Below are 23,975 nucleotides of genomic sequence, written 5' to 3' on the forward strand. Positions count from 1 at the left end.
GTAGTGGCCTGTGACAGCAATCGTTTCTTTTTTCTTGTAAGACAAGACACCCACGGCATTTCGATAAGTATTAGGGTTGCCACCCACCCGGTTTTTGACCGGCCCGCCCGGTTTTTTAGACAGCGGGCCGGTTGCCGGTCCTTAGTTAAAACCGGCCTTCATTGGCCGGTTTTTTTACCATTGTGCCGCGATAATTTATTCCCTTTTTGGCATTTTATAAGCGTTAATTCAGCAACTACGACGATAAATAGGTGTCGGCAAGCTGTGCAACGACACGCGAGCAGAGAAAATATGCGGGCGAGCGCGGGCGAGATGCAAAGAAGAGCTTGTCTTGGACGAAGTATGTACGGGTTTTTTTTAAGTGCGAATGCACTTCTTAAGCGAGCCTGAATCGTCCGCCGCCGTCGTCCGCATAGCAACAGCTGCGGGTGCACGCGCTCCTCGTCTTCCCTAGCAACGGGGGGAGATGGGCGCGCGCTACTCTCCTCCTCCTCTCTCCGCTCAGTGACTGCGGGTGTTGGGCGCCTCCTTTCCACTTCGGGCGGGAGAGCTCTCGCTCGCGTAGCGGGCGCTCCGCATTCCGACGCGTGAGGGCGCTCGTGTAGCGGCCGCGTGGCGCGGGAGGGTATTAGTCGAGCGCACGCCGTCGTCGAGAGCGGTCGCTGGTCCTGCATCTCTATAACGATGATGGCGGACCGGGCAACGGTACCAGCAATAAGGAGTGAAATATCTTTCTTTGTAGTTGTGTGCGTGTGTGTAATCTTTCGACTACTCATTAAGATCACGATATCCACCGTAATCGCGCAATCAACAACCGTGCATTCGCACTTACACACTCTCCCCTTCGGGGAAGTGCGAGGGAATTTTTTTTTCAGTGCAGCACATTCAGAGAAATAACCAAAATTTCAGTAACTTTCAGTACAAACATTATGTTGATTCCTCTCTAGGAAAACGCTACAATGCATATGACATTGCATGTCATAAAATATGCACTTTTTTTTCGCACCGCAAATTTTGGCTTCTAAATACCACGCCCCCCCCCCCTTCTTCCCCCGAAGGGTCGGTTTTTTTTTAGGGAAAAGGTGGAAACCCTAATAAGTATTGACGCACCGTTCGAAAGAACTCGCGACCTTTTGAGGGACGGTAATGAGCCTGTGTGACGAAGACCCGATTCCGTGAAACACCCGCGAACAAACATACGTACAGACGAGTATTTCTTCACTGAAGCTGCGGAGCAAAACGCATCGCTTTAAACAACTTTTATACGGGACATGTATTTTCACAAGACGTGCGGGTGCAGTTAATTCGGAGGCCTACACGTTTTCCCCCTTTACCTCGAGTGTTTAAGACACTCCATGGGCGTAATCGCAGAGGCCAGACACTTACGGGTTGTCAGAGACGACGGCACGATGAGAGACGTCGTCGTCTTAGGCGCCGTTTGAAGAGTACTCTGCCCAAGCATGTTGTCGTGGATGATGCGAGGCTTTTCTCTCTTGTGTCCAGTCGAAATTCGGAGGCATTACGTAGAGATGTAGAGAAAGAGGTAGAAAACAATGTCGCCGGGTTTAGTTCGGCATGATACGAGTTCACAAATCCAAAACCAACGAAATGTTCGATAACTACAACGGCAAGTATGCCTCCGTGTGCGGTTTCTAATGTTTAAAACTGTGCCTCCTCCTATCCTCGCTTCCATGTGTGAACCTTCTCCGAGTTCTTCCCAAGTTCGGTACACGCGAGAAAGGAGTTAGGCCTAGCAATGGCTTCCGTCTCTGCAAGCGTTTTAGAAGCAATAAAAAAAGGTAGTAAACCGCTGGTCGAGGACATTGTAATGTTGAGGCGAAATAAACTTGCATTGAGGGAGGAAACAGTAGATCATTGTGGTACTTACGCAAGAAAAGAGACTGCGTCGCTACCGAGCTGAGTGGTCTGTGCTGCCTGCCGCCGCTGTGGCTGCTCGTGCCAGGCCGCTCGTGCTGTCGCTGATGATGATCGATGGTGAGGAAGTCAGCGTTGGTTGGCTGGTTGGTTGGTTAGAGCCATAACAAGAATGACACGTACCCACTCTGGGGGATTGGCCAACTCTGTGGTTTCATTGTTGAAGAAGCTTATAGAGAAAATAGAAGAGGGGTAATAGTGCGTAACGTGATGCTAACAATTTGTGAACCAAAAAATAGAAGAATTCAGTACTGCTGTAACTCCAGGTATTTTAGTAAACGGTTAAAAATTGGTTGATGCGATCGACTAACAAGGCAAGCGACCTGATTCGGCAATAAAAGAGTGAAGAGCGCGACAAACATCCATCCCCGTATCACCAGCCAAGCTCCACTGCCCCAAATGACAATAAATTAGCCACCGACAAATGGAGACCCAGGCGCCGGAGGGGTAACGATTGGCAAAACAACAGGAGTTGTTCAATTGTTTCCTCCTCTTCACAGAGAAGTCCGTGTTGGTTGGGAGGTTCTGGCGCTTCTGATGAAGATGCACTTAAAGATTGGTTATCAAATCCCCACAGCCAGTTGATCTGGTGCTGGCATCGCTAATAAAAATAACGATTTTACATTCTTGTGTCCCACTGAGCCTTTACCGCCGAAACCTTGCTCCATACGACGTTAAAATTTGCCACGGCAGCATTGGTTGATTGCACGAAGATAAAATATCTGGCCAGCTTGATCGTTTTCACAAAGGTAGGTGAGCGCAGAATGTCTTTTTCATTGCTAAACAATGCCGGTAGGTGCACTCATGCGTTTAGATGACGCGTGGGATGCCAACCATGTCCAATCATCTAGCTTTGGAGAATTAATGCTTCCACCAGCCTCCGTAGAAAATATAAACCAAGGCTGAGCTTATTCTGGAGCAGTGAGAGGCCTGTGCGGGTATGCGCGAATATATAAGGCGTTTTTTTTTTCGTTTTTTTTTTTTTCGAAATGAGCCAGATTCAGAAACCGAAACTGAGTCAAATAAAACTGCAGTGACAAGAAAAACTCAACAACTTTCCCCTAAAAAGGGGTGGCACGAAAGTAGTTGAGCTAACGCCCTGAAAACGCGTACACAGATCGCAGTTCGGGCCGAAAATGAGCCAAATCCATTTTCCAAATCCAAATTCATTTGCTGACTGTTCAGACGGTTTCGTGGCCGTTTTCGGAAGTGCCTTTTTTTGGAAGGGAGGGGGTGGGGGGGTTGGAGCTGGCTACAATTCAGACGGCAATTAGGAGATCAGCAAAAGATCTGTCACGAGTTGTCAACGGCGAAGTGAACGGAAGATGTCAACGAAATGAAACAGCGATGTGGAACAATCATTTTAATTCGTCTCACCCTGTCCTACGAAATAATTCTGATTATATTGAATTTTTACTCCCATATTTACCATTTCAGTACTTAACTAAATAGCCGCCGCTTACAAGCCCTAGTAAATCCCCCCCCCCCCCCCCCCCCCCCCTGATAGTGCGAACCAGTTCATTAAGGTGAACAAGACGGTATGAGCAGCCTTCTCGTGAAGCGTTCTGAAAATTCATGGCAAGGCAATGAAGAGCTTGCTTACTTCTTGAGTGCCTTCGGGCGTGCTCAAGAAAATTATCGTAGAGAAGAAAAGAGGCGCTAATGGTGCCAAGAGGACTCACCTGCTTTCCATGTATAGTTTTATTGTTCTTGAAGCCCTGTTGCATATTTTCAATGCCTTTTCCACCAAAAGATCAGTCCCACCATGCTTGAAAGTCAATTTAAATGAAGTTTTCATAAGAATGCCGCTTCAACTTGAGTGTTTCGATTCAATAATATACGAGCCAAATCCAAGCTTATCGCGTCAATATTGCTCATATTCCCGTCATAATTTTTAATTACTTCTGGCCATACACTTCCCCTAGCTGACATGTAAAATAGATCATATGATATAGCTTTGACAGCATTGCATTTTGGTTCGGTAACAAACTTACGCTTGTTTCTCAAATTCGCGTTAGGTGGATGTGGCTCATTTCGAAAAAAAAACGCCTTATATGTACATTGACGTACCAATTTCACAAACTTGCGTGTTTTTGGCGGGAAGGGGGGGATAGAAATAGCTCGAAGCCATAGCTCGAAGCATTCAAGCCATGCAGCGCGTTTCCTTCACAGCGTCCCCGACGGAAACAATGGACCTTTTTCCAGTACCGGTCCCTCTAGCGGCCGCCACGGCGAACTAAAAATGGCAGTAAGGGCACGTCTCCAGAAATATTTGGCTTTCGGGGAACCCGTGCATGAAATATCCTGGCCCTGCGGTCCTTCCCGCACTGTCCCGTCAACCGTACCTCTCACATGAATGTCACGGTAGCAGGCGCGCGTTCTCGTGACTAATCTGCAGTGTTCAAAGCGCCCCTTCTCTTTTTTTTTCGTTTTCGTTACCCCCTCACTGGCAGCAATGCGCTGGCAGCGTAACAAGCCTCAAACGTCCTTGCCCCTTTCCTTAGAAAGCCATTATTGTGTGGACGTACCAACCCACCGCGAGGTGTCGAAAGGGAAGGAAAAAAAAAAAGAAAACGTGCAGCGCTAGGCAGTATCCCACTGAACACAAAACGTCTTATAGATGTCTACTATGGTCTTGCAAGATCTTAGACATCTTGCGCTATGCGAGTCAGCTATAAGACGTCTATTTTTATGTCTCGAAGATGTCTTAAGAGAGATATCTACAGGACACCTGTGCAAGACCTCCGACGTCTTGAGATCCGTGAGATGTTGATAAGTCATCTTTACTAAGATGACTAGAAGACGCAGTGCCAGCCGCAGGATGGCATGAAGGCGACAGCGCTGTCTTTCAACCATCTCACAGTAAGACAGCTACGCCGCAGTGCCAGCCGCAGGATGGCACGAAGGCGACAGCTGTCTTTCAACCATCTCACAGTAAGACAGCTACGCCGCAGTGCCAGCCGCAGGATGGCACGAAGGCGACAGCTGTCTTTCAACCATCTCACGGTAAGACAGCTACGCCGCAGTGCCAGCCGCAGGATGGCACGAAGGCGACAGCTGTCTTTCAACCATCTCACGGTAAGACAGCTACGCCGCAGTGCCAGCCGCAGGATGCAGAGTGCATAAGTGGCACTCTGAAGCCTCTTAAATGTATACCCACTTCCCCCTCCCCTATCATCAGTCGCTGTTGACTTCCCCTACCCATGGCCTTCCGTGTATCAAAAGGAAAGAATGGTTCATAAAAAAATTTTCAGCAAGAGTTCGAACTCTTGCTGAAAAATACAGGTAACCAGTGATCACTGGTTACCTGTAAAATAGTAGCTACCTTAAGCATTTACCTTTGCCCTTCCTTGTGGTCTAAAAAGTCTCCTTAACAAAAATGTGTCCATCTTGTGTTACATTTGGGTGCGTATTTGTGTATACTCAGATTAGTGTGTTTATCTCATCGCAGGAAGGTTAACCCTCCGTCATTGGATCAGCCTACCTGGATTTCCAGCACTTCAAACATCATCAAGACTCGGCCACTTTAAATAGGTTTTCACTGTAATGCACATGTTTTGATATATTTTCTGTGATCCCTAACTTATTTTTTATAATCATTCTTTTTAGTTCTTGCAATTGACTTTTTTTCCGCTTTAACATTGAAAGGCTGAAAGGCGTTCAGTATCTAGTCATTTTTTATAAGCATGTTTTAATTGCTATGGCAGCCAAATAGGATGGGTTGTTTCTAATTTTTGCCTTTTATGCATATCAAGTTTTTATTTACTCCGACATCTTTTGGTCACCTTTTATTCAATTCTGACTTGTCATGTTTATTTTGAATAATAAAATTGCTAGTCTTACAAAAGTTGCTCAGTGTGCTTATTGCTGCATTTAAGGTGTGTCTAGATGCTTTAGCTCAATCAAATTTGTCAGGCCTCACGAAATGCAGTAAAATGTGGTTATGCTATCTCATCCATGCAATATCAAAGTTGTTTTAGATGAAATCAATTATATATGTGCACTCTTAATCTGATGACCGCATTTCTATACACCCCTGGGTGTAAAACAGGAAGAGAGCTATAAGAGTCGCCTTGATGACATCTTAAGATGATAGCAAGATGACTACAATGACGCTGGCGTAAACTGCTGTAAGAGGTTTTCCTTTATGTCTCCACAACTATTAGAAAACATCTTCACAAGACATTATGTCTCTATCTGGCATGCTTAGAAGTCGTCTCGTAGATTGCTATTCAAAATTTTTGAGAACGTCGTCAAAACAGAGAATAAACGTTTTGTTGCTTTCAATCCAGATAGCTATGAGGTGTTTAGTATTCGTCCTGTAAACGTCTTGTTGGAATTTTTAGCAGTCTCGGAGATATCATCAAGAATATCTTGCAAGACGTCTTGTAGCTCAGGCGCGTTAGCCGAGCTACAAGACGCGTTAGCCGAGCTACAGGATGGCTATCTCCAGTCTTGGCAATGTCTATAAAAATCTTGATCAGGTATTGCGTAGACATCTTGGAGGTCTTGCCAAGATGTCGTATAGAAGTGTGGTAGCTGTCCTAATGTGCAGATCAAGATGTATTGGACAGCTACACAAGATACGTTTGAGACTTCTACAAGACGTGCTTGCGTTCACTGGGATAGCCGCTCCCTAAGCAGAAAACTGAGGGGCGCCCTTTTGTTTATTTTGCCCGAGGCGCCTGCCAAGAATGGCGTGCCGGCAGCCCGCGCATGCGCAGATCAATCTGCGCATTGCTTTAAGGTCCATTGCTTTATTGAACCCATTTAAGGTCCATTACTTTATTGAAAAAGGTCCATTGCTTTATTGAACCCCTTGCAGTGTTCGCACTACCCGGAAGGGTTATTTGATTTACTAGAAGCTAACAATGACAAAAACAAAAAAAAAACCATTCTGCGCGCCGTCAGGCTGCGCAATTTTTTGTTAGGAAGAGAGGCCGCCCATTCCCTTCAGTGTCCTACCTTTCGTACCAAAAGGGGAGTAGCCGAATGTACGGTGTACCTGTCGACAATATCTGATCTGTCGGTTTTCTCGTGGAAATGCGGTCGTAGCCACAGTCTGTGTTGAAACTATGAAGCAACTTTTATCATACTCACAAGAACTGTAGGTGACCGAAGGGGCGGCGAAATCCTTGAGGGATATATTTTGATGGCTACCTTTTTATACGTCCACGCGTTCATACGTGCAGCAACCACGCTGTTTCGCCGTTCCTTTTAATCACCCCTTCAACACACTTTAACACCACCTTAATTTATCTTAATCCGCCCTACTTTACCTTAATCCATCTCATTCAATCTTATAAATCCACCTTTGTAATTTTTGCTACCAAGCACACACCAGTCATTATTCCATCATCTTATTCCCCACAAAGTTTACCCTGATCCTTCTTAATTCGTCTTAATCGACCTTATTAACCAATCAATAATTACTTGGCTATTCCGAACTCTCGGGAAGTTAAATTTGCGTACTTTGATACCTTATACAGGGTGTCCCAGCTATCATGCACCAAGATTTAAAAAAAGAGTAAAGGCGTAGCTCAAAAGAAACCAGGTGCATAATGTTTGCAGTACTGTGAAGAAGCGGACAGTATTTTTTTCTTTAATGAGACTTAATTAACTAATTGTAATTAATTATCTAACTCGAGAAATACTGTCCTAATCCCTAAAGTGTCAATGAGGCACTTGTAGGTAACCACGAGGGGCACCTAACTGCGGTATTTTCAGCGACGAACTAATTGCGTACACATTTATTCTGACTGATAAAGGAAACCCGCGAAATACGAAAAATACCACGTGACGGCGCCTCCGCGCGCACCGTAAAGCAACGCCCTCAAACAGGCTGCCTCTGAGTTATCCAGAATGAAATAGACAAAAGAAAGAAGAAATCGCGACCGAGTTTGTTCTTTATTTGCACACGCGTCGCGCGAATCTTGCTGCTGCTGCTCCTTCCATGCGTGCTATTGATGCGCTGTATCTTCGGGCGGGTAACACGCGAAGCAGTTGCTTTCAATCAGCTTTGTTTGGGGACGCTGCTTTACAATGCGCGCGTAAGCGATCATCACGTGGTATTTTTCATATTTCGCGGGTTTCCTTTATCAGTCAGAATAAATGAGTACGCAATTAGTTCGTCGCTGAAAATAGCGCAGTTAGATGCCCCTCGTAATTACCTACAAGTGCCTCATTGACACTTTAGTGATTAGGACAGTATTTCTCGAGTTAGATAATTAATTACAATTAATTAAGTAAGTCTCATTAACTAAAAAATTACTCTCCGCTTCTTCACAGTACTGCAAACATTATGCACTAGGTTTTCTTCGAGTTACGCAATTTCTCTTTTTTTAAATCTTGGTGCATGATAGCTGCATGGGACACCCTGTATATTAGCGACTGATTATCAGACAGCGTTTATATGTGTCTCTTCGCTCTCGTTTCGTCATATTTCCACGCCCATTACTGCGGTAGACAGCCTAATTAAAGCAGCAGCTTCCCCACGGCCATACCTCTCCTCCGGGCGCACCTGTTCTACTCACGCGCCGTCACGTTCCCATGTCACACGGCACGCACCAGGATAATTCGTGTTTCCCCTCGGGCAGGTTGCAGAGTTAGAGCAGCGGCGACGCACTTGGCTTCTTTACTGAAGACACGGGTTGATGTCCACGAGAATCCTAATCTGCTTTTATTTTGTTGTTCTTACAGCGGCAGCCATCTAGGTACCACCAGTGTTGACGACGAAGGTCACTTCTTGCGTTTGATGAACTTATAAGGCTTTCCCCTTAAAGCGGCCATGCAGACAAAACAGAAGTTTGTTTTATTCGAAAGAGTACGTGTTTTGTAGTGCCCCCAGCCCTTTCCCGGCAACAAACAATGCTGTATTCACTGAGAAATTAATCAATTTGGGTTAAAATTTTGATTGCCCCGCCAAATTGGGTGTTTTCGTGACGTCTGCCATGAAATCACGAGAGCGGGTATTCGAACAAAGTTCCAGTGCGTCATTGGGCTCTGCCACGGCCGCATTTGACTCTTTTCAGCGCGGGAGGAGGAGAGTCGAGTCCGGCCGTGGCTCTGCAGCCTTGCTTACCGTCAGTCCTCCCAGATGGCGCTACATACTGAGCCGCGGACGTAGGATGAGTGGGACGTAGGATGAGGGGGAGGTAAACGGGTGCAAGGGCAGGAAGGGGGGGAAGTGATGGCAGTTTAAAACCGGGAGGGGGGTGGGGATAAACCATTAAGTTAGGGAAGGGTATAGGCACACAAGTAGAATAACATAGGCAAGTTGGTTGGCGACAACCGACGTTCCGATACAAAGGGAGGTCCTTGATCATCATCATGATGTGGATCGTTGTCTGCCATTTCTTTGTTTTATGCAGAAATGCATTATAGTCGGGGGTTGTCGTGCGTCCCTTGGCCCAACGTTACTAGATTATTCCTATCTAGTAACGTTGCCTTGGCCGGCGTGCGCAGCGCGTCTGATGATGATTGTGGCATGATGCCCCTAGGGATTGGCCAACCAAACAATCCATCACGAGATAGGTTCGCGTTCAACCACCATCGTCATATTCCCGTAGGGGAACCGCTAAAGAAAAGGAAGAAGACAAAGCTGCGAAGAGGAGGGCTGCGTGAGTTTTGTCCTCGGCCGGGGCATCTTCCCGATCTGAACCCGGTCGAAGAGCGGCGCAGCGCGTCTGATGATTGTGGCATGATGCCCCTAGGGATTGGCCAACCAAACAATCCATCACGAGATAGCTTCGCGTTCAACCACCATCGTCATCTTCCCGCAGGGGAACCGCTGAAGAAGAAGGAGACGAAGACAAAGCTGCGAAGAGGAGGGCTGCGTGAGTTTTGGCTACCGTTATCCTCCTCGGCCGGCACATCTTCCCGATCTGAACCCGGTCGAAGAGCGGTGCAGCGCGTCTGATGATTGTGGCATGGTGCCCCTAGGGATTGGCCAACCAAACAATCCATCACGAGACAGCTTCGCGTTCAACCACCATCGTCATTTTCCCGTAGGGGAACCGCCGAAGAAGAAGGAGAAGAAGACAAAGCTGCGAAGAGGAGGGCTGCGTGAGTTTTGGCTACCGTTATCCTCCTCGGCCGGCGCATCTTCCCGATCTGAACCCGGTCGAAGAGCGGCGCAGCGCGTCTGATGATTGTGGCATGATGCCCCTAGGGATTGGCCAACCAAACAATCCATCACGAGATAGCTTCGCGTTCAACCACCATCGTCATCTTCCCGTAGGGGAACCGCTGAAGAAGAAGAAGGAGAAGACAAAGCTGCGAAGAGGAGGGCTGCGTGAGTTTTGGCTACCGTTATCCTCCTCGGCCGGCGCATCTTCCCTATCTGAACCCGGTCGAAGAGCGGCGCAGCGCGTCTGATGATTGTGGCATGATGCCCCTAGGGATTGGCCAACCAAACAATCCATCACGAGATAGCTTCGCGTTCAACCACCATCGTCATCTTCCCGTAGGGGAACCGCTGAAGAAGAAGAAGACAAAGCTGCGAAGAGGAGGGCTGCGTGAGTTTTGGCTACCGTTATCCTCCTCGGCCGGCGCATCTTCCCGATCTGAACCCGGTCGAAGAGCGGCGCAGCGCGTCTGATGATTGTGGCATGATGCCCCTAGGGATTGGCCAACCAAACAATCCATCACGAGATAGCTTCGCGTTCAACCACCATCGTCATCTTCCCGTAGGGGAACCGCTGAAGAAGGAGAAGACAAAGCTGCGAAGAGGAGGGCTGCGTGAGTTTTGGCTACCATTATCCTCCTCGGCCGGCACATCTTCCCGATCTGAACCCGGTCGAAGAGCGGCTCATCGCGCCTCGACTCCCCTCTTTGTCAATCTTTCACGGAACCATACACAAATTCGTTCCCTGGTTGTTCAGCACTAAATATATTTTTTTCTCTAAACGTCAATTATGCTGCACATCTCGAACGCAACTATCACAGTGCTGACCGTTGTCGCTAGAAAAAGTTGTCCACCAGTTCGGCACTAGCATGCACCAGTCTGCACACAAATCTACACCAGTGCAACTTGCAAAAATTCAAACAGCAAAGTGCTGGCCTTCCCAAAACAAATGGCAGAGTACACCTGAAGAGTTGTTACAGGCCATGTAGTGTGGGTAAATTTAAGAAAAGAGGAATTTCATGATAAATGCAATGGCGCTGCGCTATGAAAGGAATTGGGTGGTGAAACGGACTCACAACAGCAATGACAAAACTTTTTATTACCAACACGTTCGATACCAGCCTGGTTCTTTTATCATTAGCATCCATTCGCTCTCCAAATCGCAACCAAATCAGACTTGGTATCCTTTCGAAAAATAAGAAAAACAGGCCCCGGTAAATAGCACCTCGAAGAGAAAGGGTACTAATTTTGCCAAATCGATGCCCCCATATTGTGCAGGCTTTATTTACCACACTGGGGTAAGAATAGCAAGTTTCAAAATCCTGCTTTCGAAATGTAGCGGTATCAACATGTTACATCTGCACTGCTAAACAAGAATTTGGAGCAACCAGACAGAGTAAATAACAAAACAAGAAAATCAATGCAAATGAACAAACGTTTTTTTCTCTGCCCTAAAGCCAAAGAGCTTACAGAGCAAGAACACCAAATGTTAACGGAGCAGAAAAAACACACATTCCAGTATAGTTACTGTACACTCTGATAGCTCCAAAAAAAAAAAAAACACGAGAATGCACTCAGACAAAAATTTAAAATAAGAGAAAACATAAGATGGTTGATCGCAATAAGGTGAGATGGAACTTTCTTTTCACTTTTCGTCAAGCTAACAACTTAAGATTGTTGAATACAATTGCAAAAACAAGAAAACAAAGAGAGCAAATTCAGACCAAAATTTTAAAAATAAACGTAAGATGGTTGAATGCAATAGCCTGGGGTGGAAATCTAGTTTTGCACTTTATTTTTCGCCAAGAAGCTCGCAAACTAAGGCAATCAAAACACACCGACTGAAAGAACGAGAACAACAAACTGGAAAAAAAAAATTGGTTCAGCTATTCCTGACTGCAGAGGTGAAAATTTCTTGAATTTTCTTCTTGCGTTTTGTCGAGTTCACAAAGTAAATTCATGAAAACACATTTCACACGCAGAGACAACCATAAACAGACAGTCCAAAGGAGCACAAGTAGAGACAACAATAAACAGACCGGCCAAAGGAGCGTCGGATTAGACTACGGCCAGCCGTGGTTGATTGCAATAAGCCGAGACAGAAATTTCTTCTCACTTTTTGTCAAGCTCACAACTTAAGATTGTTGACTGCAATAGCAAAGGCAAGAAAACAATAAGAGAATGAACTCAGACAAAAATTTAAAAAATAAACATAAGATGGTTGAATGCAGTAGGCTGGTGTGGAAATCTAGTTTTGCTTTTTATTTTTTGCCAAGCTCACAAAGCACTGAAAACACAGCGATACAAAGAGTGACAACAAATTGGCTGAAACGTTGGATTCGGCTACGGCCACCCGCATAGGTGAAAAGTACTTTAAATTTTTTTTTCTTTCTGCTTGCTTTTTGTCAAGCTTACAAGCAAAAGCACAAAAACACAGTTCACAAAAAGGGAGAACAACAAGAAAACTATCCGAAGACGTGTCGGATTCGGCTACGGCCGGCTGCCCGGCTAGTTGCGCGCCGTGGTGCAGTTGCAGGACACCATGCTGATGTCTGCGCCCTGCGAGCCTTCCCGTGGCAAGCTCTGCGCAAAACCCGGCACGACCCTCGGTTCAGAGAACGACGCCGGCGCTTTCGCTTTCATCATCGCACGTGCTGCGGGGTAGTGTGAGAGCCAGCGAGCTGCGGGACCCCAAAAAAATCATCGGGCAAAAAGAAAAAAAAGAAAAATTCGTCACAAAACATGTCACGTGTGACCTCTGCCCAAGAAAAACACAGAACAGCAAAGAGAAAACAAAAATTCAACCTGCATCACAGAGCGCAGTCACAACAGCGTCACGTCAGAAAAACGTATCGCAAAACATGTCACAACTGTTGTGATAGCACGACATTCCGCTAAAAAATAAAATCAATCCTTGTGGGGACCCTTGCACGTGCTGAAGCATAAATACGTTGCAAAACAAAACAGGAAGCTTAAAAAAACTGCCGCGAGGATGCTGTGACACATTACAAAAGCGCGTCACAAAAACGTGTCACAAAACATGCTACATCCCTCACACTTGCCTGAACATGCAAGCTAAGAAAAAGCAAAGTCCACAACGCTCCCTCCTCGTCGCAACAGCGTTAAAGGCCAACTGCACTCAAATTTTTCTTTCTCCAAATTTGATCCAAGTAAGTAGTTTATGCTCTTGAAATGACTATGGCGAATATCCTAAGCCTCGTAAACACAGAGCACACTACCATTGTTCAAAGCAGCTCAGAGCAGACATTTACCCTGGTGAAGAGTCACCGAAACAAGTTCCGAGCGGCCTGTGATGAAGAAGCAGAACCTGTCTCGTGGAGTTCGCGCTTCTCTGACGACTTGCACGGCACTCTGCCGGGTGCAGGGATGCGTTCGCCAGTGGTCTCTATGCTACACCACCAAGCTGTATCACCGTCGGCACCCCATGCTTAAAACTAACCACATAGGTAGCAAAAGAGATTAGAAGACTACAAACTATACACACGTTTACAATGGTTCTGAAGTTAGCGAGACTTCTTTTACTCGACAATAACATTCTTGCTCCAAAAAATAGCGCGAAACCCGCACTTGTGTGTACACTTATCACTCCTACTGCATCTGTCACAGAAAAAATGACCTTTTATAAATTCTTGACTACTTGCACTTTTGCATCTAATACTGGCCGTATTTGGGCTGGCCCAATGCCACCTCTACCCTTTAGACCTTTCCCAAAGTTTGACAACCTAACTAGAGTTGTTTTACGCGCGAGTCTAAACATTTGTGCGACTTTAGCCACACTCACTAGGTGAACCACAATCAGCCTTGGTTGTGGTCAAATACATCCGCACAAACATCGGCCATTGTCTTCGCAAAGAGCGAAAGGTAACAAAACTGCTCCTCCCCTAAAGAATAACCTTCATTTTTTTCCAATCTGAAATAAAGTATTTGCTTTTGTAGAGTGCTAGATTTAGTTTACTTAAAAGTAAAATGTTATCAACTGTACATGCCTCTAGTGAAAGTAGAAAACAGCGGTAGATAAGCGACGTTTTCCGTATTTTGGTGCGTCATTTAGCTGTGGAAGCTGACGTACACTTTTGGACCAATTTTACAATTCGATCCTCAATGTGCAGCGAGGTGAAAAATACTGAGCAGATATACACAAAACTGTTTGCACGTAATGACATAGTAAAAATAGTTAGTGATTGACGTCTGCCTGTGCGCGGTTTGTTCACTTCAAAAAGAACGATATGACAGCTGAGGCACCGGCTAACCAAAGCTGCCTTCTATATCGCACGACCAAGTAGCTTTGTGAATTTCGACCCTCTTTTATTACTCGCAATGCCAAGGACTGCGACACAAGCAGTTATTCTAATGCAAAAATAACTGTTGGACGGTTTACTTCACCTTAATTGAAAGCTACGACGTGTCAGAATCTTGCCTAACTCCAACAGCCGAAAAGTTCATTGAAGTAATTCTGTGTAAGTTACAATGCCAAACTCGACGCTACCATGTATATTTGGAGGCTGCTGTGAGCAGCCACCAGTACCGGCGCACCCGCTTTTAAATGCAGAGCATTTCAGTAACTCACGATGTCACCCGCGTTGGCGTCCGTAGTCCGCATGCACACTGCGCATGCGGGTCGAGTCGAGGCGATAGCGAACACTCTCTCGCGAGGGGCATTGGATTGGATTCGAACACTCTCTCGCGAGGGGCATTGGATTGGATTCGATTGGATTGGCTTGGCTTGGCTTGGCTTGGATTTGGATTGGATTGGATTGGATTAAAGTGGATTGTGTTGGATTGTGTTGCGTCATAGCCACGGCACGTTGCGTCATAGCCGCGGCAGACGCGCTGGAGCCGGCGCATGTGCAGTACTCTCTCTTCCGCGGTTTCCTCTCCTTCGGGAGCGCCGCGCATATAACCGGTGTGCCGTTCTCCGGCGAAGCAACATCCGCGCTTGGCTCAAATACCTAGGGTCCACGCCGCTTTACAAGTACGCCAACGTCGTCGACTGGGACCGGCTTACGCAGTCCCCTCAACGTATATAAGCGGCGAAGCGCGCGTTCGGAATTCAGTCAAGGGCGTCTTTGCTTGGCTTTCACTTGACGTCACGCTTTGCTTGACTCGAGTAGATGCGACGCATTTACTCGAGTTCCCCCCGTGGGAAGATGCGGGCGGCTTTTTACTCCGTCAGCTACGCCAAGTCCAGCCGCCGGTAATGGCTTTTTTTTTTTAGTTTTGGTTCCGAAAAAGCCAATCGAGCCGTTTTTGTTACCCGCATTCACGTTTGAAACTCAGCATTGTGCATTTTGCACTATTTTTATGTGCACTATAAGATTACATTCTTTTTTCCTTGTCGAAAATTTGAGTGCAACTGGCCTTTAAGTAAGTGCTAGCGAAAGTTGTAACAAAACCCATTTTGTTCCATGCGAACTGGGTTTTGCGCGAAGCTCCCAGTCCATACTAAAAGGTACATGGACCACATATCCAACCAAAAAGACACGTAAAGGCCAACTGCACCTAAATTTCACCTCAGCCAAATTTATTTTGTATATGTAGTAAGTAGGAAGAGACTGGCAGCCCTGAGGAATGCCCTGTTAGTCAGTCACAAGCAATCAAAATAGCTACGTAGAAGGCAATGCTGCACCTGCCGGCAGATCGCACAAATGACCAAGCACCCGGGTGGCCACATTGTGGCCACCAAGGTGCTTGGTCCACCAGCCAGATAGACTATATTAGGTGCTTTTCTCCCAGGGCTGGTGCCTGTGCCTGAAAAGCTTATTTGCAGGCCAGCTCCAGAGTCGTTGGGCACAATGGCCGCACTCTTCTCAGTTTCGGTTTCGAAACCACCGACTACTGCTGGTCGCTTGCGGCGAGCATGCGCACATTTAAGCTGCAATATTTCGTACCTTGAAGTCAGGATCGAATTTTAGGCAGGCCATACGGAAATAAGGCTTTCAACATGTCGACATTCTATCTGCAGTCAGCCTTTAAAACAGTAAAAAAATGCACTCAGCCTTCAATCACAAAGTGCGACACATAAGCCCAACTACTCGCAAAGCGTGCTATTTTTGTTGCTTGCGTGCAGAGAACGACATGCAGGGCCAGAAAAAATAAAACGTGGACTTCTGTCACAACTGTCCGACACACCGTCACAGCGAAAAAAACAGTAGTACGTTGTCATGCAGGTGATTTCGTTGAGCAGCGAACTGACCACTGTAACGCATGTGGGTGATGGCTCCTCCCCGTAACATTTTTACAAACTCATCAGATGAATACAGCCGAAACAAGATGTAGTCATGAACAAGTGAAATGTGAACACGAAAATATCAACCAGAACACACATAATTAAGGGGGACACTGGTCTTGAGGACGTATTTCTTATTTTTTAACCTATGTGCTTGAGATTTACACATTGAGTGTATTTGAACATCCTGAACACAAATATGCAGTCAGTTTTCGTCTATGGGGTGTAAGTTTAGAGTTGTGCAACATGTTATGTCACTCCGTTTCGGGCAATTTTTTTCATTATCTACCTGTGAGATACCCAAATACCTTTTATATCTCGTTCTTCTCTAGAAGGACCAGGGAGCGCAACTATACCACTGCAGTAATTTTAGCATGGTTTCTGCAAACGCCGTAAAATTCGTAAATGTCAGGTCATCAATTTACAATGTTTTTGTAAAACTAACTGCATAAAATCCTGTACCAGCAAAAAGAAATTCTGTACTTTTGTGGTTTTATTGCACTGTTCAGTTCATAAGCTTTCAAATGCAGCAAAAATGATGCAAATCGAACCAGTACATCCCAAGATATTGTACCCAGCAGCTGACCATGTGGGAAAAAAAATGGTTCTAAGAAAACAGGGCCCGAATTTTGCAAACATAGGCAAAAATGGTCATTTAGGCGACTTCAAAGGGTGACAGCTTTGTGAATACTTCTGATACAGCTATGATATTTTGCAGGTACATGCTTTGGGACCTGTAGACTGCAAACAAAATTAATACAGAAAATTGATTTTTTGGCAAATGTTCGGTCTGTAAGACCAGTGTCCAAAATACTGTTCGTGGAGATCAAATAACGGCGTGGTATTGGTACATTTGTGAAGCCACAATTCCAAACCTTGTTACCATAGTTAAGTCACGCGTCAATTAGACCTGCATGAAAAGAAATCGCGCTATTTGTGGGTTCAGGTTTGTATTTTCGTGTTGACGTTTCATTCGTCCATGACTGCGCTCATTTGGAGATGAACTCGAAAATAGTTCCATATAATCAATAACTGGCCTTACGAAGTATACAATAACGAGGAACACCCAAGCAGACGGACTACTGTGCCTTCCATTACGCAATGTTGAACAAAGTGGCAAATAAACAAAAGCTCCTCGGTGTGAAACATCATTTCCCGAAGTGGGTAAGCGGAAAGAAGGGCAGGGCGTCTACTTACACGTGCACTGCTACTGCTGTTCAGGGAGACAGGAAACCATGCATTGAGCACAAAAATTGATTACCCCAAACAGGAACCAAATTGTTTTGCAGTGACCAAAAGATCGCAACCTTCCGGGCTTTAATTAACAAGGAGCTTAATAGTCCCGCCAGAAACCATAAGCTTTCATCCACAACGATGAAACTGACCTCCCTACCAATAAAACTGTACCCAAGGGGCTTTTACAACTACCGTATAAACCGGATTATAGGTCGACCCCCTGCCTTGAGGTGGGAAAAGTTGGCAAAAAAATGATTCGGCACAGAAGCGCACTCACAATGTCTATATTTATTTTCGACGCCCGTGCGTCACTGCCACTCACTATGCCTGCTGAAGTCACTCGTCCGAGCTCTCAGAGTCGTCCGAGGATGACTGCTTCGCACTGTCATCTTCCATGCCATCAGGCGCGTTGCTGATGGAGCACTTCCTGAACGCTCGTGTAACCATGTCGTCGGGCAGCGACTGCCCAGAGAAGGACACCCAGCTTGACACGGTCGCAACCGACCCGCATGGGTCTTTTTGTTGTCGCCGGCTATCCACTCATTGTACAGTTCGCGGAGCCGGTCCGCGCATGGCCTCCGGAGCGATCGTGAGCGAAGTTCCCGGACGAAGTCCGCCACTTTGACTCCAACTCGGGGTGCACCGCTTGACGTCCACGGAACGATCGGTTTTGGGGGTTGCACACGCACAGCTTCGCTTTCTGGCTCCGCCAGTACCGAAACTTTTCTCCGAAACGCCTAATGGCATTGCGCCGCCATATTCCCATTCTGCTCAGTGACTCAATCGCCGTCAGCTTAAACGCCGCGGTGAACTGGCGTCGACTGCCGCCACTCATCTCGGAACAGACACGTACAGAAATGTACGCACGCATGTACAATAGACGAGTAAAAGACGAAAAACTAGAGAAAAGCGAAAGCAAATAAAGGCGAGAGCGCAGTCCGACACGAATGGCGATGGCGACGGACTACGCTTGCACATTGTTGCCAGGCAACGATTTACATTCTGCCAATGACCGCTATATAAGACGAGGGGTGACTTTTGTGCGGATTATTTTGGAAAAAAACTCGACCTATATTCCGGTTTATGCGGTAGTCGCAAGAAAAAAAATCAGGAACTATAATGTTATTTTACAAGGTCTCCACAGTTTATGGAAGTGAGTGCTGGTATAATGAAATAGCGACGTTCGAGTCTACAGTGAAACAGGATGACAGCAGTACTTTATGACAGCAGTACTTTGCCTTAACGAGTACCACCAATCCAAACATTGGAGATATTCAACAGCAGGATAGCAGCTGGATAAAATGAGTGCGTATGAGGATAGCATGCAGAAGAGACAAAGCTTTCCTAGACCAATGGCGGAAGTGGTAGGCACAGAGAAAGGAGAGGAAAAAAGTTGGCTTACCTTAACATGAATTTGGTTCTTGAGCATTGCTGACCTCAGTACCAGAGCCTGAGGAAGAGTATAAGTAAACAAAAAGAAACTTTAGACACACTCTCGAAATCACCAGCCAACTGTGTCAGCCATTTTTTGCCAATACACTGAGCCCCTTGGTAGCCCACTTCACTGCTGCAAAGACATTTTTTAGGAGCAATATGACCCTTGCTACTAAAGATTACTCAAGTAGCGAGGCCCTACAGCCTTTCAATACATACCCCCATAAAACCCTACGCATCTCTATGGAGCGCTTGCACTGAGACCACTTAAAGTGTGCTTCCCAATTGTGCACAAACGCACTACTGGGAAAACATTTTTTGTTGTTATCATAGTTCAGCAGCCCCAGCATCTTTTATTAAATACCTCAGTAAGATTTCCGGCATCCCTACAGACCGTTATACACAGAGCCCCTGAAAAGTTTGCTTCACTACTTACACTAATGTGTTGCTGGTAAAGCATGTTTCAGGCGCAATATAAGCAGCCCTGCGAGAAAATATGAACAGCCCAGGGCATTTTGATGACAGCGTTTTTTTATCTGGCAAAAGTGTGACACATTAAGCGTTTTCTCTCTAGTCAACACAAAAATGCCTTTGCATTTGGATGTATGCTCAAAATGGAATCCCAGAGGATGGGAAGGTAGCCCTTTTAAAAATTAAAGCCGTTCCCCTCAATGTGAAAGCTGTCGGAAGTGCAGAACACTGATTCGCCATAATGGACTGTGGCACCGTTATCCGCTCACTGCTACCACCCAATGCAATTCAAATTTCCCGCCTTCACAGTGCTCGCGCGCCCTCTGCCTGAAACAACGCTAGCGGGAGTTCTGTTCTTTTTGGGCTTGCTTTTCATTCCACTTGTGCCGGCGTTGCACTGCCAATTCTTTTCATTTACCATCATAAAAACCAACCCAATGAGTGTTACAAACTTAAGGAACGCGGATGCTGCTGGTTAATTGCGCGCATTTTGCCTCAAATGTACCTGCAGTTTTCTTTGCGCTAAACAACGCGGAGATGTATGACAAGCACCAGCGGTTCCCGAGTTTCGAACGGGTTGTGACTATTTAAACCGCTTGATTTTCGAAGCCTCTGCAGGACGTGCTACTTCAGATAATGGACAGAAGTTATGACCACTTGAAGTTATTATAAGGTAGCAGAAGTTATGACCGCTTGAAGTTTGGGATTGAAAAGTGGGAACTGGAAAAAACCGGTTTTGCCTTCCAAACCTCAAACGGTCGTAACTTTTGCTACAAACCAGATAGAATGATGATGTTAGTCTTATTGCGCTCCTTGGTTTGTGCACAGTTCATTGGTACCTTGTTCAGCTGCATCACTCCCGCAGTATTTCTACAAAAGCTATTTAAAAAAATCAAACATAAAAAACCAAATTTGAATGTAGTCACTTTACACAAATACAAATTTTATATCTATAGTAAGAATGAAAAACTACTTCTGTCCCTCAATTTTCGTCATCATAACTGTAAAAATCAACTTTCCTGGCTTAAGACCAGTGAGCCCCCTTAATTATAACTCAATCCAGTGTCTCTTTAGAGGCCTTTTCAGTGGCCGCGGTGCTCAGTCTTGATTGCTTTCGGTATCAATGTCAGGCTGATACTGAAACTACCGTATAATGCGGAATATAGGTCGAGGCGGAATATAGGTTGACCCCCTTACCTTGTAGCCGAAAAATGCAAAAAAAAAAAATAATAATAATTAGGTACAAACCATTGTTTTATTGAGACTATAACTTGTTTTGTCTCAGATTACTCATTTAAAACTGTCTGAAGTATCGTCGGACGACTGCTTCTGGCTCGCTGTCGCCCACACAGCAGGTCGTCCTTGGTGCAGTCCAGGGAATTGCTTATGCAGCACTTCTTAAACACTCACAAGACTATGTCATCGTGAAGCGAGCACAAAGCATGGGACACTCGTGTGCAAACCGTGGCGACAGCCAGTCTGTGCAGGCGGTCAGCAAACATCTTGGGGTATCCATTCGTAGAGACATCGCACGACGCTAGCGGATGAAATTTGCCCCTTTGTACAGCAGCACAGGTGCACAGAGCAGCGCCCATGAAACGAGGCCTTCCGAGCGTTGCATACCGAGAGCTGCCCCTTCAGTTAACGCCGCTAGCAACACTTCTTTTGGTGATACCGAACTGGCGCAAGGCAGACACGTCACTGGCCTTGGAAAACCCCCAACTTTTCTTTTAAAGGCTGCTGTAAACTGGCACCAAGTGCCTAAGCTCATTTCGGGCAAGAAGAAAATTGCACGCACACATTTGCCGACAGCGAGAGAAGCAACAAAACAAAGATGGCGTCGCGTCTGATTGATGGTGGTGGCGATGGTGCCTTTGGCCTTTGGGGTTTGGATAGGCTCGATGGGCTGCCCGGTCGCCAGATGACAACTGCCAGTGACTGCAATATAGGTCGAGGGGTGACTTTTCGGAAAATTTTTCTGTAAAAAATCTCGACCTATATTCCGCATTATACGGTACTCAAGAGAGGGTGCCACAGCCCCTCAGCGAATCACTGCTCTGAACTTCGACAACTCCCACATTTAGCGGAAGTGCTTTAATTTTTTTTTTTAACCTGAAAGCAACGGATGCACATGAGAGGCGTACTGCCCGACAACAATCCGAAAACTACGAGAAGATTGTCCTTACAGCTGTCCTGCGTTTGTAGTCCTTGCCCATGGCGAGCGCTCGTTCAAAGGTGGTGCTCCGCTGGTCGATGTCCTTGGCGTAGAGGATCTGCCGATAGACAACACCCACACAAATCGTCAACACGCAAGCAAAACGCGAAAATTAACCCAGGTTAAAACATTCCCACCCTGCCAGGTAACAATATTCACAGCTTGTCATCTTTCTATTGCTAAAAAGAAATTGATGTCAGCAGGAAAAGAAAGTGCTGTTTCTATTCATGCGACACTCATGGCTTCAAATACTGAACTGGATGCACAGACCTGCCGCTATAAAATGGCCCACCCTAAAAACCAACTCAACAGATGTTTCATGCTTTCCTTTTGAATAAATTGGTCAATTGACCAACATATGTGGAATGTTTTTCCAGCCGGTTTAGCTTCCTAGTTAAAGGACTATAAAATACAACCCCATTAAATTGGAAAGAAGTTGCATTTGGTAACTGACTCAGCTTTACTTCCGCTATAAAAAAATTGTCCCCTCCCCCCCCCCCCCCCCCCCTAAAAAAAAGAAAAACTAAAAATCTTCCAAACTTTGAACCAAACAACACGGTGCAGTAGAGAGAACACTAAAAACACAGTTATCAGCGAGTTCACTGACAGCACTAAAATGATACAATTCAACAAAACTAGAGGCCCCACTACCACCTGTTTCTTGGGAAAAGGTTTATGATGGCAGCCGCCAAGCGCACAAGCAAGATCCTAGATTTCCGGAAAGTGGGGTCACACGTTTTCCTTAATATCCAGCTTAGTTGTTTGAAGTTTGGCATAAAATTGGCATCCTTTTTGATAAAAGCAAACGCGTACATTGTTTCCACAGCCCCACTGAATACCGCAACGGCAACTCAAAATAAACTTTTTGTTTTTCCCAATCCCAAACTAAGTCAGGCAGTTCCTGTCAGTTCTACGAAACCGCAGCATTTCCCGAATGACTTGACAAAAAGGCTAAAAGGACATGAGGTTGAGTCTGCCTTCAACCAACCAGTCTCTTCTACAGCCTCACCTTGTTGTGCGAGTCGATGCGTGCCTGAATCTGGCCATCCAGAATGAGCTGCATCAGTTCCTCTTCCAGCGCGCTCAACGTCGTGTTGAACGCCTGCGCCATCTTGGTCATGTCGGCCGACAAGTACGGGCTGAAGTACTGCAGCATACGAAAAGGAGGGGGCACAGGGCTCACCCTTGTGGCACTACCAAGGAAGACCCGATGAGACCAGCGGGCAACACTACCACCAGCCTGTGCCACAATCGATCAAAGCTGCATTGTTGAGGGGGTGACATAACTATACATAACGTTAGAAACACCAAAAACACTTCTTTGGGAGAAGAAAGCTCTTGTACAAAAACTTTTTCTCAGCCAAACCATGTTTCCTTGTTCTTGTTTTTGTTTCTTTTTTTCCGGTTTGATTACCATCTTATAAATATTTATTACCTACATCGCTTTCAAATGCTTTGTTTTGAATGTAATACTCTTCGTACTTGCCCACCTGCTTGGTCTACGGACTGCAGTATCTAATAAGTAAATTAAAAACAAATAAAATATTTCAATGCTTTCGCTATCATCGGTCCTACAGCAACACCTGTAGCTCTCCCAACAATAAAACTTCCAAATAGATCATCTCGAATTTTTGGACGATTTCAGTGCTGCGGGTCCCATTGCAACTACATATTTTTATAAAAAGACTCCATAAAAGTTGAACTGCCATACCATTGTCGAGATCTAACAAAAAATCCCAGGCATCCCCACTAACATGAAACCTGGGGAGGAGCAAAGCATGCAGTGTATAAGTGTATTCTTGGCGCCTTGGCATTTTTGCCCACGGAGATGAAACCGTTGGGGGTACACAGGTATACAGTTTAATTGAAGCACGAAGCGTTCTAGCGCGAGGCATTGGAAAACGAGTGTCCCAGTGTTTTAGTACCGTGACTACATGAGGCAACAGGAGACGCCGACAGCCCAAGCCCCTAAGGGCTTTGTAAAGAACAATCCAGTTGTCCAGTTGTCCAGGCAATAGTTGCGGTCACCAAATGTTAATGCCTTAATGTTAGGGATACCACTTCTCACAAGCTCTATCTGACCTCGCATGCTCAGTTGGTCCTTGTGTGCTAGTCCGTGTGCCTCAGTCAGTCTGGACAGAAGCCACTGCAATTGTGGAACATCTGATGGCATAAAGCTGTCTGCCACACTGTACATTCTCCTTAGTCGCTCACTAAACATTGTTTTGTTTGTTGCCCGCATCCTTTCATCGCCATCCATCCTCACTGCAACACGGTAAACAAGCAACAAAACAAAAAACATTCCAAGCAAA

The 23,975-nt window shown here is 45.8% G+C and overlaps 1 protein-coding gene across 5 annotated transcripts in view; it reads right to left on the minus strand.

Annotated features, from left to right (window-relative positions):
* Positions 1-11,140: 11,140 nt before the first annotated feature.
* Csn1b (COP9 signalosome subunit 1b) overlaps positions 11,141-23,975 on the minus strand; it is a 45,680-nt gene continuing 32,845 nt past the window's right edge. For 2 of the 5 annotated variants that reach the window (XM_077670151.1, XM_077670152.1), the window contains exons 11-14: positions 22,673-22,810; positions 21,635-21,721; positions 18,946-18,993; positions 11,141-12,643 (exon numbers count right to left, since the gene is read on the minus strand). In XM_077670151.1, coding sequence (XP_077526277.1) covers positions 12,569-12,643; positions 18,946-18,993; positions 21,635-21,721; positions 22,673-22,810 — 348 coding nt within the window. In that variant the 3' untranslated portion in view covers positions 11,141-12,568. Of the gene's footprint in view, positions 12,742-17,504; positions 17,521-18,945; positions 18,994-21,634; positions 21,722-22,672; positions 22,811-23,975 lie in introns of all 5 variants that reach the window. The other 3 variants (XM_077670156.1, XM_077670155.1, XM_077670153.1) reach the window with 3 other exon arrangements.

Source organism: Haemaphysalis longicornis, unplaced genomic scaffold, assembly GCF_048455015.1.
Source record: "Haemaphysalis longicornis isolate Haplotype H1 unplaced genomic scaffold, Haemaphysalis longicornis Haplotype H1 scaffold_5, whole genome shotgun sequence".
In the NCBI taxonomy this organism is placed as follows: domain Eukaryota; kingdom Metazoa; phylum Arthropoda; class Arachnida; order Ixodida; family Ixodidae; genus Haemaphysalis; species Haemaphysalis longicornis.